Here is an 18,026-nt window from a genome sequence, read left to right as displayed (position 1 = left end):
GGGGGAGTTTCTCAAAATATTAATTTTGGTTAAGCTTTTTGGGTTTTAAAGTCACGTGTATTAAAAATTTTAACGGGCTATTAGTGAAGAATTTAATGGGAGAAATTCAAAAGTAGCCAAATTTACATGTGATCATTCAAAAATAGCCACAGTTTCAAAAGTAATCGAAATTTAGCCACTTTTCATGTAAAGATAAATTTGAACGAAAACATTGTTCAAAATCCGAAAAATACTCCAATATATTATACTAGAGTTCTAGTATAATATACTGAACTTCTAGCATAATATACTGGAGTTCCAATATAATATACCGGTCCAGTATAATACGCTGGAAGTTCATACACAGGTGCTCCAATCTCTAGTATATTATGTTGGAACTTTCCGCGTGTTGAAGTTCCAGCATAATATGCTAGAAGTTCATACATAGGTGCACCAATCTCCTGTATATTATGCTGGAACTCTCCGTGTTGCGCCAAAATAGTGGTTACTTTTCAATGACTTTGCAAACGCCGGCTATTTTCAATGACCAGTCCGAAAACTGGCTAGCCCGTGCTATTTTTACGAATTTAATAGGAACATATTTTGCAGATTTAGATTTTTAATAGGTCAAACTACAACGTAATTAACAAGTGTAGTATTCAACAATATCAGTTGCTTATCCCTAATTAGCAAACCATTATGTACCAAACTTCTAAACGAAATGTAAGTTTCAAAATTCAAGAGAATTTCACAAGATAGCAAAACAAATTAAGGAATTACAATCACATACCTCTAAGATGAAAAAAAGAAGAAGTTGGGACTTGGTCAGTTTTGTTTTAAAGATAATTTCCTAGTTCATACTTCATAGGCAAACATATAAATGAAGCAAAAGAGAAGCCAAAAAAGCTCAAATTTCTAAACTTGATCCAAAATAGACGGGCATCTCAAAAAAATGAAGGATGGGCAGTGCCACTGGGCGGTGAGCATAGTGTATAGGAAAGAATTAAATGGGTACACCGGGATTCACAAATTTATTGGAAGCAAACGTAGTTGACTGATTAATACGCTATACTGTAGTAAAATCAGTAGCATTCTCTATTTTCTTGGATATAATATGAATCCAGACAAGACCCACGTGGATCAAACATGTGAAATTGCCAAAAGCAAAGTGTTCATTTTCTCTTGGGTGCAATGTCACCATAAAAACTTATCAATAAATATAAAGATTCATCTGATTATATGATATTTTCATGCTAATTTTGACTATTAAAGTTAAAATTACATGTAAATATCTAAGTGCGGATAAATATTTTCGTTGAAATTTGACTTTAAGGAACGACAAAAGAAAAGAGAAAAACCAAGTGGATTTATAATGTACACTATAAAAGTAGTATGAGAACAAGAACACTCTGAATTCGCCATTGTATATTAAGCATCTTTTACTTGAAAGTACTAGAGAGATAGTTAAGACATTTGAATTGCTTGAAAATTACCTGGTAGAAAGCTGAAGCTTGTATTTACAAGATTGTAATTCTTTGGTTTTAAGAAAGAAATTATATGAATGCTATTTAATTTGGAGTTTCTGAATAAAAAGAGAAGAAACCACCAACTGGGTAGTGAGAAATATATTTAGAAGAGAGCCTCAAAGAAAGCTTATTTATGAGCAATCAATTGGAAGAAAGGGAAGATTTGATGCTGAGGAAAGTGAGGACGCTATTGCTCTCTAAGTCCAGACAAAAGTGCGTACATACAAAATGTGTTGCAAATTACCCGAAATACTCTTGATTAGTTCCTTTCTATATTCCAATATTTAAGGTCAAGTTTGTCAATTTGAGACTTGGTTTTATATCATGTCGTCTATAGACAAACCTGGAATTATGTAAATATCTTTAAGTACATGCCAAGAGGAAAGAGGCAAGTTTGGTTAGATTTTCTTTCGGTGGCGCTTTACTTGGTCGACCTGTACCCACTTTTTAATTTTTTCTTAGCTTATATTCACCGTTTAAACAACTTCAGGCTTTTTTTTTCTCTTTCTTCTTCTTCTTTTTCGGATAACGATGATTTTATACGGTGTTTGTGAACATATTTTAAGGTAGTTTATGATGTTTTACAATGGTGATCTGTTGTGGCACTTATTTTTTACTATTGTTTAGGGCTTCTTCTTTTTCTTTTTCTTAATTGCAAAATGAGCTCGTTAGATTTATTGTTGTTTTGACAAATTGATGATTGAGGTTTGTTCTTAATGATATTTGGAGGTTATGTTTCAAATTTGAGCTCATTTGGAGTATATTTAAGTATTAAATCGTATATTAGATTGTCAAAGTTCGAAGAACAAATTTCTATTTCTTGGCAATTTGCACTTTAGGCCTATTTTGCCTTAAGTGCATGCAAACGCCGATTGCATTTCAGACATTTTGGCCTTAAGTGCATCTGAAGTGCAAATTTTTATTTCAGACTTATTGGCCTTAAGTGCGTGAAACTGTTGGTTGCACTTCAGACCTATTTGGCCTTAAATACATCTGAAGTGCAATTTTTCATTTCAGACTTATTGGACTTAAGTATAGGAAAATGTTTGTTGCACTTCAGACCTTTTGGCCTTAAGTGCATCTGAAGTGTAATTTTTCACTTCAAACTTATTGGCATTAAGTGCATGAAACCATTGGTTGCACTTCAGATCTATTTGTCCTTAAGTGCATCTGAAGTGTAATTTTTTTCACTTCAACTAAATTTTTTTTAACTTCAGACACGATAAGTCTGAAGTTGATCGTAAAACAGGTAAGCTTGCAAATATTTTTGGAAAGTGGGTATAGGTTCAATTGTGATCCCAAAACTGTAGCTTAGGGAGTAGTGGAGTTCGTTTCCTCCGATCGATTTCCCTTTAAATATAAAAGCTCCATGCAAATAAGAAGAAGTATGGCAGTGTTATTACTCCATTAGCTAACATTTTTTGTGGCAGAGTAGGAGCTGGCAATAAGCGTGGATATAAGTTAGAAATATAATGTTCATTATAAATTGTGGTTGGGACTAACCTTATTGGCATCGTTCAATATACGGAGTAGTAAACACCTAGAGTTTTGGGCTGGGTATATATCGGGTAAAATCTATAGCCCGAACCCTTAATTGTTTATTAGATTATCGATATCGGGTTATTGGGTTAACGGTTCGGTAACGGTTTAGAATTTTTTTATTATTGGGTTATCGGTTCGGGCCTCGGTTTGTCAATTTTGTTACTTAATAAAATTATGACTTTACCTTTAAGTATATACAAATGTTAGGGTTTCAGTTCATTCTCTCCTATTCTTTCTCAACCCCACTCTTCAGTTGCTTCATCTTCATTCTTCATAAATCTTACTAGTTACTCCTAGCGTAAGTCTTTAGTATACTATATGTGAATTCATCTCTTTTTTGCTTAACTCCAGTGAATTGTCTTTTCTTTTTTGCTTAACTCTAGATTGAGTTATCTTATCGGGTAAACCGATAACCGAAGCGATAATGATCGATAACCGATTAACCGATACCCGATAACCGATATCTTATCGGTTCGTTATCAGTTTATCAAATTTGTAAACCGATATGCTAAACCGATAATATTCATAACCGAACCGAATCGACCGATGCCCACCCCTACTAGAGTTGATCTAAAAAGGGTAAAACTTTCGGGACTATGTTCGGATGATTGGAATGTTTGCGTTGTGCACATTATATAACTTGAATTATCCACTGGTTATATTGTTTCTTGCATGTACGCGCAATGCTCTCATGTTAGAGTTTAAGTTTCTGTGCACCGACAGTGCATAAATATTTAACATTATCAAGTAAAATTGATCCACAATAATAGATAATTTCTTATGTCAAGCCTAATATCATGATAACTTGAAAATTAAAGTGGGACCTATTATAACCAATTAAATTGACTAATAATATTGTAATACTTATTTAGAGTATGTTTGGTTAAGCTTATAAGTTAGTCAAACTGAATATATTGATCGCACCATCCGTATTTATTTATACTATCATACTTGTTCGGTTTATCTCTTTCAACTTAAATCCCATGAGGCAGACATTAGAAAGTTTTAACATAAGCAGGGATTCGCAAATCTTTCAAACGTAGAGCGTGCAGGGCTTGCGTATAAGTTACTTTTGGCTATGCCTTTAATAATACCAAAAGTGGTTATAAGCCAAGTACTTATATCAGTCAAAAGCTCTCTCTCTCTCTCTCTCTCTATATATATATATATATATATATATATTGACTCCCCTTAATTTTCTGGTATGTTTACTTTTATATATTTTGACACCCCTTAACGAAATTCTGGATCCGCCACTGGCCAAAAGTAGTTTGAAATATCTAATCGTGACGTAATAATAAGTTCCAAGTAGCAAAGAAATTAGTAGAAAATAAGACAATTTAATTTGCATGCCAAATAAAGTGTTGCCTATACTCAGTAGTTGTGATAGAATGATTAACCATTACCCTCTGATAAGGCAATTAAAACATTAAAAGAAAGAAGAGTAGTTATTTTGTGTATGAGTAGTTACTCTCATACTTTCAATTTATTTTAAAATGAAATTCATGACTTAATGCTCATGTTTGGCTGTGACCCTGACCAGAAGAAGAAGTTGAAGAGTAGTGTACAGGTCCAGCTTCAAGAGCAGAAGGTGTAATTTCTGAAGTTTTATTAGCATGCAACTTATGTGCTTCTTCTAACTCTTTCTTAGTCCTTATAATATCATCTTCTTCATGGAAATCTTCTTCTACAGAGAGTACCACAGTCTCAGGTTTCCCATGGGGTCCTTGAACAATAGCTTCCTTAATTCTCAAATGCTCATCAATGTGCTTCACTTCTTTTTCTTCAACTACTGTTGTCTTCTTCTTTTTCTTCAAGTAGCAGCAGAAAGAAAGTATTGCTAGGCCAAGTAAAATGCAACCGAACGTCGAGAAAACGAATATTATTATGATATAACTATGAGGGGGTGATGGTGGTGGTGGTGGAACAAATGGTGGAGGATGAGGACGAGGAGGCGGAGGAGGAGGAGGGTGGGGTTTTGGTGGTGGAGAGATGGGATGAGGAGGAGGGGGTGGTGGAGGAGGGAGATGTGGAAATGGGAAGTTATTCATATTGTTAGCCATAGTTATGTATAATCTTGGAAAGTTGATAAGAATTTTGGTGCAAGTTCTTGATACCTTTTAATGTTGTGATGAAGAGTAGTAGTAGAACTCTGCTTATTTATAAGTACGGAATTTGAAGTTTTTTCTTCTTCTCTATCTGTCTCTCTCTTGGTTCTTTTTGTTCTCTTTTAATTAATGTAGGGAATGCTTCCAAGTAAACAGAGACTTGGCTCTCATGTGAAGATTTAGGAAGGCTTAATATTTATGTTTTGATTGTAGTAGAAAACATTTTTTCTTTAGCTTTACTTCTTTCTCCTTAATACTCTTTTGCTTAAGTGATCTAGTGTCCTACACCACAAGACAGGGGGACATTGACACGATCACACGAAAGGTTTTGAGAGCTTCTATTCTATAGGGTAGAGTTGCACCATAACAATTTAACAGATTCTATTCTATAGGGTGGAGTTGTGCCAGATTCTTTAAGCCCCATGGAAAAATGACACAGAAAAATATTATGTTTACCCCAAGAATGAGTAACAATTAAATGGTACGTGGTTTTATTCGATACGAATAATTAAGAATAATAGATAGATGAATTAAAGACAAAATAAACGATCAAACCAATTGCATTGTAATGACCAAGCCAGATATTAGATTGAACAGTGGGACTCGTCCTCGATTGGGCCCTTGGTACAAGCTCGGTCGTGAGTAAAGAAAGGAACAAACATCTTTCCCCGCAAAAAGGAGGTGTGATTGTTGATACCCAATTTTTTCCTATAATATTTTCAAAACTATGCATTGGCATCAATTGGTATTTTTCATACAATTTCTGCATTTTTAAAAAAATAAAAAAAGATCTTAATTAATTTATCCCAGTATTTTATTTATCAAAAAAATCACTGATTGCATCACAAATAGTTTTATACTAATTTTGTGACTTAATTTCATCATTTGCATTTGTACTAAGCTTCAATTATTGCACAAATAGCCACATTTGTACTTTTATGTTACAATTACAATTACTTTGCAATTATAGCCCATGCATGCATTATTACATTATTTTACCGAGAAATAGCCTTTTATATTTTTAGAATATTAACTAGTTATTTTAAAACATTTCTAGGCATGAAATCATTTTTTAATTTATTAACTAGTTTTAAAAAAATTATTTTTATCAAATAAATGGATATTTAACAAATGACCCCTTTTATTTCAGACCTAGCCTAATTAAATCGCCCAATCTCAATTCAATTAAAATTAGCCCAAACACACCCAGGCCCAAATTTGACCTACTCGACCTAATACCCCACTCAATCCTGACCGTTGATCATTCAGATCAACGGTCCACATTTTTCTTACCTTAATTAAACCTAGACCTAACCCCCCCCCCCCAAACCCCTCTCGTTCACTCCTCTCACCCACCGTCACCCCTTCCCTCTTCTCTCAACTCTCTCGACTGAACCCTAGTTCTAAAACGCCGTCACCGGCATGTATCTCAAGCCTGTGATGTTTCCATGTCTTCTCCGCCCGGTCCTGGCCTTCTACGCACCATGGCTCCTTGACTTCTTAGATCCTTGAGACAATCTCGAGGAACCCAAGCGGTTCTGGTTCGACACTTTGCTTACTAGCATGTCTCAGGCCATTTTCTCGACTGTGAGTAAGAGTTTCCTCTTGTTTTGCTATGAATCTACGGTCTCTTGACCTATTCTCTCATCTCTATTACTTTCATGAAAAACCCCTAGTCTGATATTCTCGATCCTTCTCAGATCTGTATAGATCTGAGATGAATCGAGCACTATTACCTGTTTTCTTTGAAAATATCTGGTTTTAACTGATTATTCCGGCTTTTCCCTAAAACTAGGGTTCGTCCCAAGTTGTTTTCAAAGGTTTTCTGACTCCTAAAGTGTTTGATTAGTTATTTTTCGTCCTCATGACTGATTTGTGCAAAAATACTTAAACCATAGTTGATTCTCTGATTTTCTAACCTTTGCTACGATTCCGGGTAATTTCTGTGTTACCAGTCATATTACTTTGCTCTATTTCTTGGACCTAAACATTTTTTCTTTGTCAAATCTATTATTCTGTGGTTTTTCCCTAATTAGTCTCTATTAGGGCTAGAATCTGTATTTTCCGACTAATTTCTATGTTTCAGTGAAGTTTTACTTAGTCCATTTTCCCATTTATGGAAGTTGATATTTCTTTTCAGAAATCGGTATTATTTGAAAGTTTGGCTGATTGATTTACTCTATTAGAAATTCGTGTGCTTAATTCTTGCTTGTTTCCTTGTTTACGACCTTACTTGGTCATCCCTGCCTTATTTGATTGCCCGTATAATTATGGATTTTTACTAATTTCTTTACATGGTATGATTGAGATTCTTTTCTTAATTGGACCCCTGTTATTACCGTTTGGTCAATTATCCCTAATTGAGCGGGTCTATTATGAACTCCTTTATGCGATTGGATTCTCTGATTTCCTTAATTGATTGAATGTTGATTCCTTTTACCTTATTTGCTCTGCTCTTAAACTACTATATATACACCCTTATTTTTACCTCTCAAGGAAGGAACTAAGTTCAGAATACACACACACACACACACTCAAACTCTCTTTTCTTTCTCTGCTACTTGTGCTAATTGTTGGTCTAGCCGGCAGAAAGCCAAGGCTAGACCGTGGAACTATACTTGCTTTACATTCTGCACTTTGCTTTATTAACTGGTATGTCCCTAGTTCAATTCTGAAACTCGAACTCTATGTGTTCCATTCCTGCACTGGTTTAATTGGCTATGTGTTCAATTTGTCTTCCTATTTACTGTTTTATTCAGCAAGTCTAAATTCTGTCCTCTCTTGTTCAAGTGTGTAATCAGCATGTCTAAGTCTCACTCGTTTGTTTAGTACTTGGCCAGCATGTTTATTAGTCTTTGTTTACTCCCTTCAAATTGGTGTGATCATGTTAGCAACTTAGCCTCCTAATGAACCTGATTAACCCTAATTGTATGGCTAATCCTGTCCAATGCACCCCTGTTTTCAACATGATTTTTCTGCATTCCTGCTCTATATTTTATCTGCCTATTATCATGGCTAACTTGTTAAGTTTCTGAATCAATAGACTCCTAAGTGTTCTGTGCATTTGTTGTGTATATGCCTCCCCCTTCATGTGTCCCTGATATGAACTCTATATGTTCCCAACCCCCTTCACCCCTGTGTGTAAACTGCCTGTTAAATGGTTGTGATTCTAAGCATTCTAAGTGTGTGTGATTGTATCCTTGCTCTTCTCCGAACTGATTTCAAACTATTTTCCTCTCTTAGTATTTTCTTAAACTGTTTCTGCTCCTGAAAATCTTTCCACTCCTAAAAATTATCTCTATACTGTCCTTACTAAGTCTTTCAAAACTGTGTCAAGCACTCTCACCCTACTCTTAGACTATTAAGTTCTGCCCCTCTAGTGTGCATACTGCCTAGGAATCCATGAGATTCCTCCGAACTCTAGCATACTAGGGCTGGCCCTTCCACACTGCACATAACCAGTTCTCTATTTTGAGAAAGGTCTTGGTGTGAGCACTGCCCGGGATCCCTGAGGTCCTTAGGGAACTTTGACACACCAGGACATACTATTGGCTATGAGATTCTTGGCATCTGAGACTGTTCTGAAGGCCTGGAACTCCCAGGTTTATTTTGGGCCTGATTCAGGCTCCCTATAGCATAGTTTACATTTATGTAATTCATTCACTATTGGTCTGTAATAATAATTTCTTGTAAACAGATACTGGGGCAATTAGTAAAAAGGGGAGGGTTCCTATATGATTTTTGTGGGGAAATCGGGTAGAAATCCTGCTTTAGGTTTATATTATGATGATTTGCAATAGAAATCATGCTTTAGGATTATGTTGTGCTTATCTGCAATAGGAATCATGCTTTAGGTCTATATGCTATGTTACTTGCATTAGAAACATGTCATAGGTCTGTGCTATTTGCATTAGAAATCTTGCCTTAGGATACTCACGTTTACTGCCTTTGCATATTAGAAAACATGTTATAGTTCATCGCTTCATTTCTGATTCTGCATAAGTTGTCATCACCTGGAAATACTGTCATTAAGCTACCGCTATAATCGCGCTTAATAAAATGACCATCTTTCTCTGTGCATCAGAAATCCTACTTTAGGACTGCAATTGCATCTGCTTTGAATCATGTCTATCAAGAGATTTATAAAACAACCCCAACACATAGACATCATGTTCTAATATAAATGCGCATGAAATCAACTCTTGTAACAATCAGCACCTAGACCAGCATGCTTATAGGATTTAATGAAACTCAAGCTATTTTAACTAATCCCCAGAATTACGATTGCGTGTTTATAGGGCATTATAGGTCCACGGCTAGGCAAGCCTTAGGTAATTAAATGGTCTTATAAAGCTGTGAAATTATGCTCTGTTTATGTGTGAAACTGCTCAGGTTCAACAGATTTTAAAATTAGTAGGCAAACTGATTAGGTTTATATCACCTCGCTTTAAAATAATGCTGCATATTCCATGTTTGTGATGCTCATTTAGATACCCTGTTCTAGGACTTCTCTGAAATTATCTGAAATCTGTGTTTAAGACATGCTACTTATTTATTTATGTGTGGAGGTAAATATGAGCCCCCCCCCCCCCAACTGTTTCTCTATTTGATAGTCCTATATGTTCTTTGTTGTCGCTTGGATTTTACCTTTTAAACACCTTAGGAGGTTCTAGAACTGCCTAAATTTAGAGGTCCTAAACACCTCCAGGGCCACCAGGAAGGGACGGGTAAAGCACGCCTAGAGTTCGTTAATTAAAACCGCTTATATAACCGCTAAGGGGAGGGTAATTAGGTAGTAGAGGATATGACGACATGTGCGCTAATGCCACGTGTAACCCCTCTATTTGAGGAAGGCTTACCGGGTGTTGTACAGATGTGATCCTATAGGCTAACAAACCTAGGACTTCCCTCCTTTATTCACATATGTGTGCTTAGACTGCCTAACTTTCTTTAGTCACATATGTGTGCTTAGACTGCCTAAACTTCCTCTATTTGCAAATATGTGCTTAGACTGCTTATCTGTTAAATGACTAATTCACATAATTGAGTTCGGCCGGGACCCACCGTTGTGGACCGCGAGGGTGCCTAACACCTTCCCCTCAAGGTTATTTCGAGCCCTTACCCTAATCTCTGGTAATGCAACTAGTTATATGATTTAATTGCTCTAGATGCCCTAACGCACCTTAATCCGTTAGGTGGCGACTCTTCAAATACCCAATTCCCAAAAGGAAACGAGTTGTTCCCAATGAATGTCGAAACTCGGACCTCCGCGAGGAGAAAACGGGGCGCGAAAATGATATTCCCTACTCCCGAGTGACCTGTCAAAGCCGCTCTTGATCATCAGGCCCCGGCCGCTCGGCCCTCGATCACTTCTTTTCTCGTTCCTAGTTAGGTGGCGCCCGGATCGTTTCCCCTCCAGTCCGCGTTGTATGGCTGATATAGATCTCGGACTGGCCTTGGCTCCTGATCAATGACTCTCATATATCTATCATCGGTTTTATAGGGTAAACAGATCCAGAAGGAGCTCCGAGCTGATCGTCTTCGATCCTGATCTTCGATTGGTACCTGTTGTGGAGGTCGGCCCAGGTCACCGCTGGGTACTCCACCAAATTTTGTTTTAGCTGTTGAGAGGCCACGGAACATTAGAGGTCGATCCCTTGAGTGAATTCCTGAACAGCCCAATCATCCGCGACCAGTGGCAGATCCATCTATTCCATCTGGAATTTTGACACGAACTCCCTGAGCATCTCGTTATCTCTTTGTTTGACCTTGAAAAGGTCTGGCTTTCTGGTCTCGACCTTGATGGCCCTAGCATGGACCTTTATGAAGGCATCTGCAAGCTTAGAAAATGAGTCAATCGAATTGGGATACAAGTTGTGATACCATATCATTGCTCCCTTGGACAGAGTTTCCCCAAACTTTTTCAGCAACACCGACTCGATTTTGTCATCTTCCAAGTCGTACCCTTTGATGGCGCATGTATAAGAGGTTACGTGCTTATTTGGATCCGTGGTCCCATTAGACTTGGGAATGTTGGGCATTCGAAACCTCTTCGAGATCGGCTTTGGTGCCGCGCTCAGGTGAAGGGCTTCTGGATAAATATTTTGGAATCCAATCCCTTCAGTATCGGAGGTGCCCCAGAATCTGATCAACCCTACAGTTGTATGTTTCCACCTTCTTGTCGTTGGACTGAATCTTTTTCTCGCCTGACTCCACCCGTTTTGTTAATGCTTCGAGCATCTTCATTACCTCTGAAGCTTCTCCGGGGTCAGCTCCACTCGGTCTCACGGCAGCTTGTTCATTTCTCCATATTTTCCCGAGATTGTTCGGGCTCGACCCTATTAGGGACATGGCTTTGGTTCTGTAGTTGTGCTATAGTCGCTTGCTGAACTTGCAAAATTTTGAAAATCACCCGTAGGCTCACCCCATCACCTTCATCCTCGGACGCTTCTCGGGTCGTTGGCCGGGGTCCCCCGCGAAAACTATTTTTGGGGTCAGTTGGCAAATTGATGTTGATGGCCACCTACGAGTTAGCATCGACCGGGTCGGAAGCTGGGACACCATTGGGATCAGCAGGAAGTACATATTACTAGGCACCACATTGTTATTTTCACCATGATGGCCTGACTCCGTGTCAATGTTCAAGTGAGCAGACTGAGAGTTTGACATTCTTAGGCTGACATATCAAATCAACACTATTATCCTTAGCCCCATGGTGGGCGCTAAACGGTTTACCCCAAAAATGAGTAACAATTAAATTTGTAAGCAGTTTAAAGGATACGTGGTTTAATTCAATACGAATAATTAGGAATAACAGATAGATGAACTAAAGACAAAATAAACGATCAAACCAATTGCAATGTAATGACCAAGCCTGATCTTTGATTGAACAATGAGACTCGTCCTCGATTGGGCCCTCAGTACAAGCTCGGTCATGAGTAAAGAAAAGAACAAACAAGTAATGCCTCGAACAGTAGCTAGAAGACAAAAGTAAACTTTTATTGTTTTGAATTGTGTGTTACCATGTCTCAGATCAAGAAAAATATCCTTTTTACAAAATATACAAAAGACATATTGTATAAAACTTGTATAACAATTGTATTTAAGTTGTATGATATTGTAGTTGTATTTAAGTGTGTAGAAATAATGTATAAAAGTTGTAGATAAGTTGTAGATTCGTTCGTTTGAATCCTAAAAATATGCTCAGCTTGTAAGCAAACAGAATAGTACGTACACTTTAATTTTAAATTTCCCCTAACCCCAAATTCAATGTCAATCGTTTTGCTCAAAATTTGTCCCGTGGAGGAAAGTCTTCCAAATAATGGACCCATGTCAAAATTTTGTTAACAGTGATGGGTTTGATTTTTGTTTAAGTTTAGGAAATTCTCAAGTCCTTTTCTTTTCTTTCTTGGAACCTTCCCTTTTCATCGTACATGGGAAAACAACTACGTAGCATAAATCATTTGGCATTCAAGTATTATTATTATAAATTTCCTCGTCATTCCTAACAGTTTAATTAACAGAACAATGGGGGAGCCTTGAGGGCTGGAGCAAAATAGTACTGCTGATGATCTTGAGGGCTGGAGCTGGTGGTAGCTGCTTAACTATTTTATCAGTGAAATAGTGTAAAAGAATGGAAGATGTGGAGAGAAAGGGCAGAGAGGAGGAAAAAAAGGGAAAGGGTGTAACTAAATCCCTTGATTGAAGGCACAAATAATGGATTTGGGAGCCTTTTAAGGTGAATTGTATATATTTTGTAAACAAAACTTGTTTATGCCGGGTAATTAGCTAAACATGAACATTAAGGGTAATAAAGTTTCAAACTGTGTATAGGAATGAAAAAACCCTAATTTCCCAAGATGGAGAACTCAGTTCCAGCTTTAACGATGTAAAGTTTAATACAAAATTATAGATTAACTAATTGCAATCAGTGATTGTCCTTTTACTCTCCTTTGCCTTTCTTGGGTGAGTGATTTAAGTCTCTTCTCGAATCATCGTCATTCTTTCATATTGAAATTTGCTATCACCAATGTTTCTCGCTTGCCAAAATGAAATTTATGAAATCATTAACAAAGTTAAATAAATTGCTTATTTGAAAGATCGAATTGTACACAGAGACCATTACGGCACCTTGGCATGTTTTCCTCTAATTAATCGAATCTCGTATTCCTAATAATTTGCATGAGTACAAGCTCTCTCGAAGCACCACACGATAAATAACAACTACTAATACTACTAACACGCCTTAATCTCAATTACTTTGAGACTGGATATAGGAATCATCACTGTTTATGTAGACCACTACACACACACACACACACAAAAAAAAAAAAAAAAAAAAAACACTTCAATCTCTCCCCCACGGCGGCCCCTTTTTCGCTCACAAATGACCAAAACTTTCGTGTGGTAAAGGTAATAAAGTGAATGTAAACAAATGTTGAAATCAAACTATCGAACAGAGGACAACGGGTTCAAGCCCGAATAATTAACTAACAGATATTCCGAGAAATATCGAATCAGTACGAAAAGAATAGAAACGTACTTGCATATAATCATGAAGCTAATGAATCTGATATTGCTGTTCCGAAAATAGAAAGGTGAAAAGCAGTTCGTTCCACATATCAGGCACACCAGGTAAGCAGTAATGGCTACAATCTGGAACTGATGGATTGTCACTCCAATTACCAACATGTGCATCACTTCGGTATGCCCCCATTGGAGTGACATGCAGCAGTGTCACAGGGATTGCTACATTTTTCACAGTATCAATTATCATGTCCGAAAATGCACTCTTATCCTTGCCGTTGGTGTCCGACCAGGGCTGTCGTGTCACGTTGCATTTTTCAAGGGGTCCAGCACTGATTCAAGCATAAGAAGGCTCTTATCAAATTTAGAAAAGAGATAAAAGTGGAGAATACACAGCTCTTACACAAACTAGATCCAACTATGGGACAAATTGACCTTTAATTATGGCCTAGACAGAAATTTTAAAGGAAGTAAAAAAGCCAAGACAAAGGATACCAACACATTATATTAGTAAACTGAGCATACCTCCAATGAGTAGCTTCAAAAGTCCGAAAGAATACACGTGTTCTATCAGCGTTGATCTTATTCTCGATCCATGATTGCCAAGTAGTTAAGGCTTTATTGAAGGCACCATTTATTGTCATTCCGAGTTTCATCTTTCCATCAATCTGGAAGTACCAGCCCCTGTCTGAAGAAGCATGTTAGAAAAGTTCTGTGGACAAATTGGTAAAGTAACTTCGCTATAAAAAGTGCAGAATAGTGGAGCATCTTCAAAAAAGCATTTACTAGCACGTAAAACACATAAAGCTCCACGGCTTTAACTGTAATAGAATTCATCTTAAAGTACTTGATAAGTAAGAGGAGAAGTAGCTAAGTTGCTCGGACACGGGTGCGCGTATCCGACATGGGTGCGGATCTAGAGGTCAGATCCTTCAAGATGTAAATTCTAAGATTTGAGGATATGGACCCTAGTACAGATACGGGTGCAGGGATCCAGCTAAAAATAATTCAAAAAACTAAAAATATAAAATATCTCTAAATTATGAGAAATTTTGTGAAATACTTATGTATAGCTTGTAAAGTGTAATTTTTTTTTTCTCAAGTTGTAGGTGCAAAGGATTGATTTCCCATATGAAGTATGCTATTTTCTTCAAATTTACCCTAGTTTTGATTCTGATTTCGGGAATCAAATTGTATCTTGCCTCGAATTTTTGCATCCGTCGTGGTCAAAGTACCCAAAATTATTTGACCAGATCCGGTATGGATCGCATACCCACACTCATACAGCCATACCCACACCCATACCCACACTCATACAGCCATACTAGTGTCACGTCGATACGAGTGCGGCATCTAAACTGCCGTGTTGGAGCAACTTAGAGAAGTAGTACAATTTCTTGCATAATTACACTGTCTGATGGAAACTCTCTCCCTCTCACACACACAATCACGCCTGAGCAGAGTAAATCTATCTAGTATGATCCCTATACTAGGCATTTGAAATCTAAAGGCTCTACTTTTATCCATAACAAATCGATTCTTTAACAACAGAAGCTACAGATATGGAAATGTAATTCATACGGTGAGGGATCTTTTTATCAAGTTTTGCTGCATAATGATGTTGAACAAGCATTAAGACATCCCTTATTTGCAACTCATGTATTATGTCGAAGATCTAAGTTAACTTTCCTAGTTATATTTAGGGATTTTTAGCATGACAGTTAACCTAAAATTTTCAAAATCTAGATAATAGCAGTCTTAGGCACATGTTGAACTAGAACTATTATCAAGTAATTGAGCTTTAGTTGCAAAAGCTCAAATGAAATAAGAATAGCACAATAATCCAGTTCCAAAATATAGGCCATGAGTCAACTTCAAATACATAAGTCTGGGAAGTTTTTCATTTACCTTGAAAGTGTTAGTTTTCTGACATGGAGGCTGATCCTCATTATCAGGAAAACATTGACTAACTCTATCAAACAAAAATTGAATTTAAAAGGTAGGCATGATAAACGACAAATTTTTGTGCACTACTTGAGAGACTGAGTTAAAAAGTTTTTATACAGTAGGACGGTCTTTATAATCAGAATAACTATAATCATGTATCATAGGGAGATACTAGGGGAACCAGGAAGAGAACATACATTTTGTTCCCTATAAGAAATAAGCAAACAAAAAATGAGATGAACAGGAGAAAAAGGTCCATTTTCGAAGCACGAAACACAAGTGCTACAAATCTACAAGTCTCCGAAACTTAGCTTATATCGAATTAGAGGTTTTTTTTTTAGTTTCAAAGCGATATTCATCATTGACAAATAATGTTCTTAGTTCATAAACTCATGCAATTAAATAGGTTGACGGCTTATCCTACAATTATTTGATGATCAGTAACATCATCATGATAGGTGACCTCAAAATTTCAAAATCTAGAAAATGATAGCCATAGGCATATGCTGAACGAAAAATTGTTATCAAATAATTGAGCTTTAGTTGCAAAAGCTCAAATAAAATAAGATTAGCACAACTGTGATGAATCTACAAGTCTCCTAGATTTAGGTAATATCAAATTACAATGAAATAGCTTAGCTACTTATGCTATAATTATTTGATGATCAGTAGCATCATCATTTATTTAACCAACTCAGGAGCATGTTAAATAATCAGCAAAGACATAATTGATAAGTTTCCAAGCTAAAGTTCTAACACAAGAGAGTTAGCAGTATATAGTATGAAAACACTTTTCATCTTAAGCAAGGGAAAAACACCAAATGAAAGTAAAGATTCTTGCTAGAAATAATAACTGACATCTTCAAGAACAAGGAATTCAGCATGACCAGATCACTTACAGTTCAAAAAGCTTCGTGGGAGTCCACCAATGACCGGTATTAAAAACTAGAATATCAGAATCAATCCATTCCTTGTTTATGTCATCCAACTTATCAAGCATTAGTGCTTTCTTGATCCTCTTTGGTGATCGTTTTGGTGGCGATCCAGGTTGTACTAGGAAAATTGACCTATAAAACTCAACTGTAAAATTAAAGGGGCTAAATCGCACTTGTAAATGCCTAATCTGTCTAGTGATCTTTCTTCCTTTGACTTCATATACACTCTTCTTGTCCTCAACACCACTCATCAATATGCATATCATAGACTCCCATTGAGTTCTACTTAATGAATCACCAACAAAGACAATTCTTTTTCCCCTTAACTTTTCCAAGATTACATAAACATCAAACCTTGGAATTTCACAATTCCTAGGTTTCCACCTCCACTTGAGATACTCTTTATCCTTCCTACCATTATCTAAACAACTAAAACCTTGTTCAGCAAATGGACATTCTGATGCATTGTACAAAGGATAACTTTCATCAGGCACCCAATTTCCAACAAATAAATTGCATTCACCACTAAAGTTAGTATTTGTTCTATTATCTCCTGCATTTTCAAGAACAATTGGTTGTGGAAAAGAATTTGTATTGTAGAAATAACCATACCCTATTGCCACAAGAAACAACAATAATAAGGATCCAATTACAAGGACCCTATTGAAAGAATGAAAAACCCAAGTGTGACAATGCTTCAACTTGCCAAAGTTCAAATCTTTAGGCCTAAAATGGCCAAAAGAATTCAACTTCAACCTATTCACCATCTATATGTACACCAAGAATGAACATTAAGTTGTAAAACAGACCTTATAGCAACAGAAAAATCAAGCTATATCTCCAAACAAAGATGAAAAATCAAGATTTTGAAGAGAACCCACGAAGCTAAACAGCTTAATAGAGCTGAGTATTAGCAAAAAAGAATGAAGTATAAAACTGTAAGTGGATCTTGAAGCTTCTTCAGTTGAAGTTGTTGATTAGGACATGCAGAGGAAAATATGTCTAAGAACTGAGGGTAAATTTGTCATTTCAACTTCAAAGTGGCTTTGGCTTGTCCGCATGTGATCTATGAACTAAATTTGGTGGAGATATGATGTTAGAGTAAATATAGCATAGAACTAAATTTATAGGTTGGAATCAGCTGATAGCTGGAACAAATATGCTTGTGTACGGCTGCATCTCATTGGTTAACATATTCAAATAGTGGAAATTTTTGCCTTCTTTTCTAGTTTGTCTTTCCTTAATGTTTCTGTGTTCAGGGAAGTATCCTTTTGTAACATACTTTATGTTGGTCAAATACTGCATCAACCTCACCACAAATAATTCCATTTAATTGGAAATTCAGAAGAAAAAGTTTATTAGATAAGTGATACCCAAGAATTTATATTATTATAAAAGTGGGAACCTAAAAAGTTAAAAGTTGAATTACCAAAATGCCCTTCTTAACCTAAATATTTTACTTC

At 36.6% G+C, this 18,026-nt stretch overlaps 3 protein-coding genes across 5 annotated transcripts in view; all 3 read right to left on the bottom strand.

Moving 5' to 3' along the window:
- The window catches only part of LOC109211187 (maltose excess protein 1-like, chloroplastic), a 7,753-nt gene extending 6,083 nt beyond the window's left edge, over window positions 1-1,670 (bottom strand). Inside the window, exon 1 of one of the 3 annotated variants that reach the window (XM_019374686.1) lies at window positions 1,473-1,670. The gene's annotated coding sequence lies outside the window, so the exon portion shown is untranslated. Of the gene's footprint in view, window positions 1-769; window positions 869-1,472 lie in introns of those variants that run through there. The other 2 variants (XM_019374688.1, XM_019374687.1) reach the window with 2 other exon arrangements.
- A 2,697-nt stretch (window positions 1,671-4,367) lies between these two features.
- On the bottom strand, window positions 4,368-5,252 carry LOC109211186 (tumor necrosis factor ligand superfamily member 6-like). Its single transcript, XM_019374685.1, has one exon. The coding sequence runs from the start codon at window positions 5,108-5,110 to the stop codon at window positions 4,565-4,567; it is 546 nt and encodes a 181-aa protein (XP_019230230.1). The 5' UTR covers window positions 5,111-5,252; the 3' UTR covers window positions 4,368-4,564.
- An 8,148-nt stretch (window positions 5,253-13,400) lies between these two features.
- LOC109211191 (protein trichome berefringence-like 7) lies at window positions 13,401-17,808 on the bottom strand. The gene is made up of 3 exons (XM_019374693.1): window positions 16,528-17,808; window positions 14,207-14,365; window positions 13,401-14,013 (listed from the first exon to the last, which is right to left on the bottom strand). Exons 1-3 carry the CDS (start codon window positions 17,328-17,330, stop codon window positions 13,716-13,718), a joined length of 1,260 nt encoding a protein of 419 aa, XP_019230238.1. The 5' UTR covers window positions 17,331-17,808; the 3' UTR covers window positions 13,401-13,715.
- Window positions 17,809-18,026: the final 218 nt, after the last annotated feature.

Source organism: Nicotiana attenuata, unplaced genomic scaffold (genome assembly GCF_001879085.1).
Source record: "Nicotiana attenuata strain UT unplaced genomic scaffold, NIATTr2, whole genome shotgun sequence".
Lineage (NCBI taxonomy): Eukaryota > Viridiplantae > Streptophyta > Magnoliopsida > Solanales > Solanaceae > Nicotiana > Nicotiana attenuata.
This window is presented reverse-complemented; position numbering and strand designations above follow the sequence as displayed.

Excerpts from the sequence above, each read along its gene's own strand:
- LOC109211186 (XM_019374685.1), bottom strand. The coding sequence starts at position 5,110 with ATGGCTAACAATATGAATAACTTCCCATTTCCACATCTCCCTCCTCCA.
- LOC109211191 (XM_019374693.1), bottom strand. The coding sequence starts at position 17,330 with ATGGTGAATAGGTTGAAGTTGAATTCTTTTGGCCATTTTAGGCCTAAA. Across the intron at positions 14,366-16,527 it reads CCCACGAAGCTTTTTGAACT|GGGCTGGTACTTCCAGATTG; the intron begins GTAAGTGATCTG and ends TTCTTCAGACAG. Across the intron at positions 14,014-14,206 it reads TTTGAAGCTACTCATTGGAG|TGCTGGACCCCTTGAAAAAT; the intron begins GTATGCTCAGTT and ends TGCTTGAATCAG.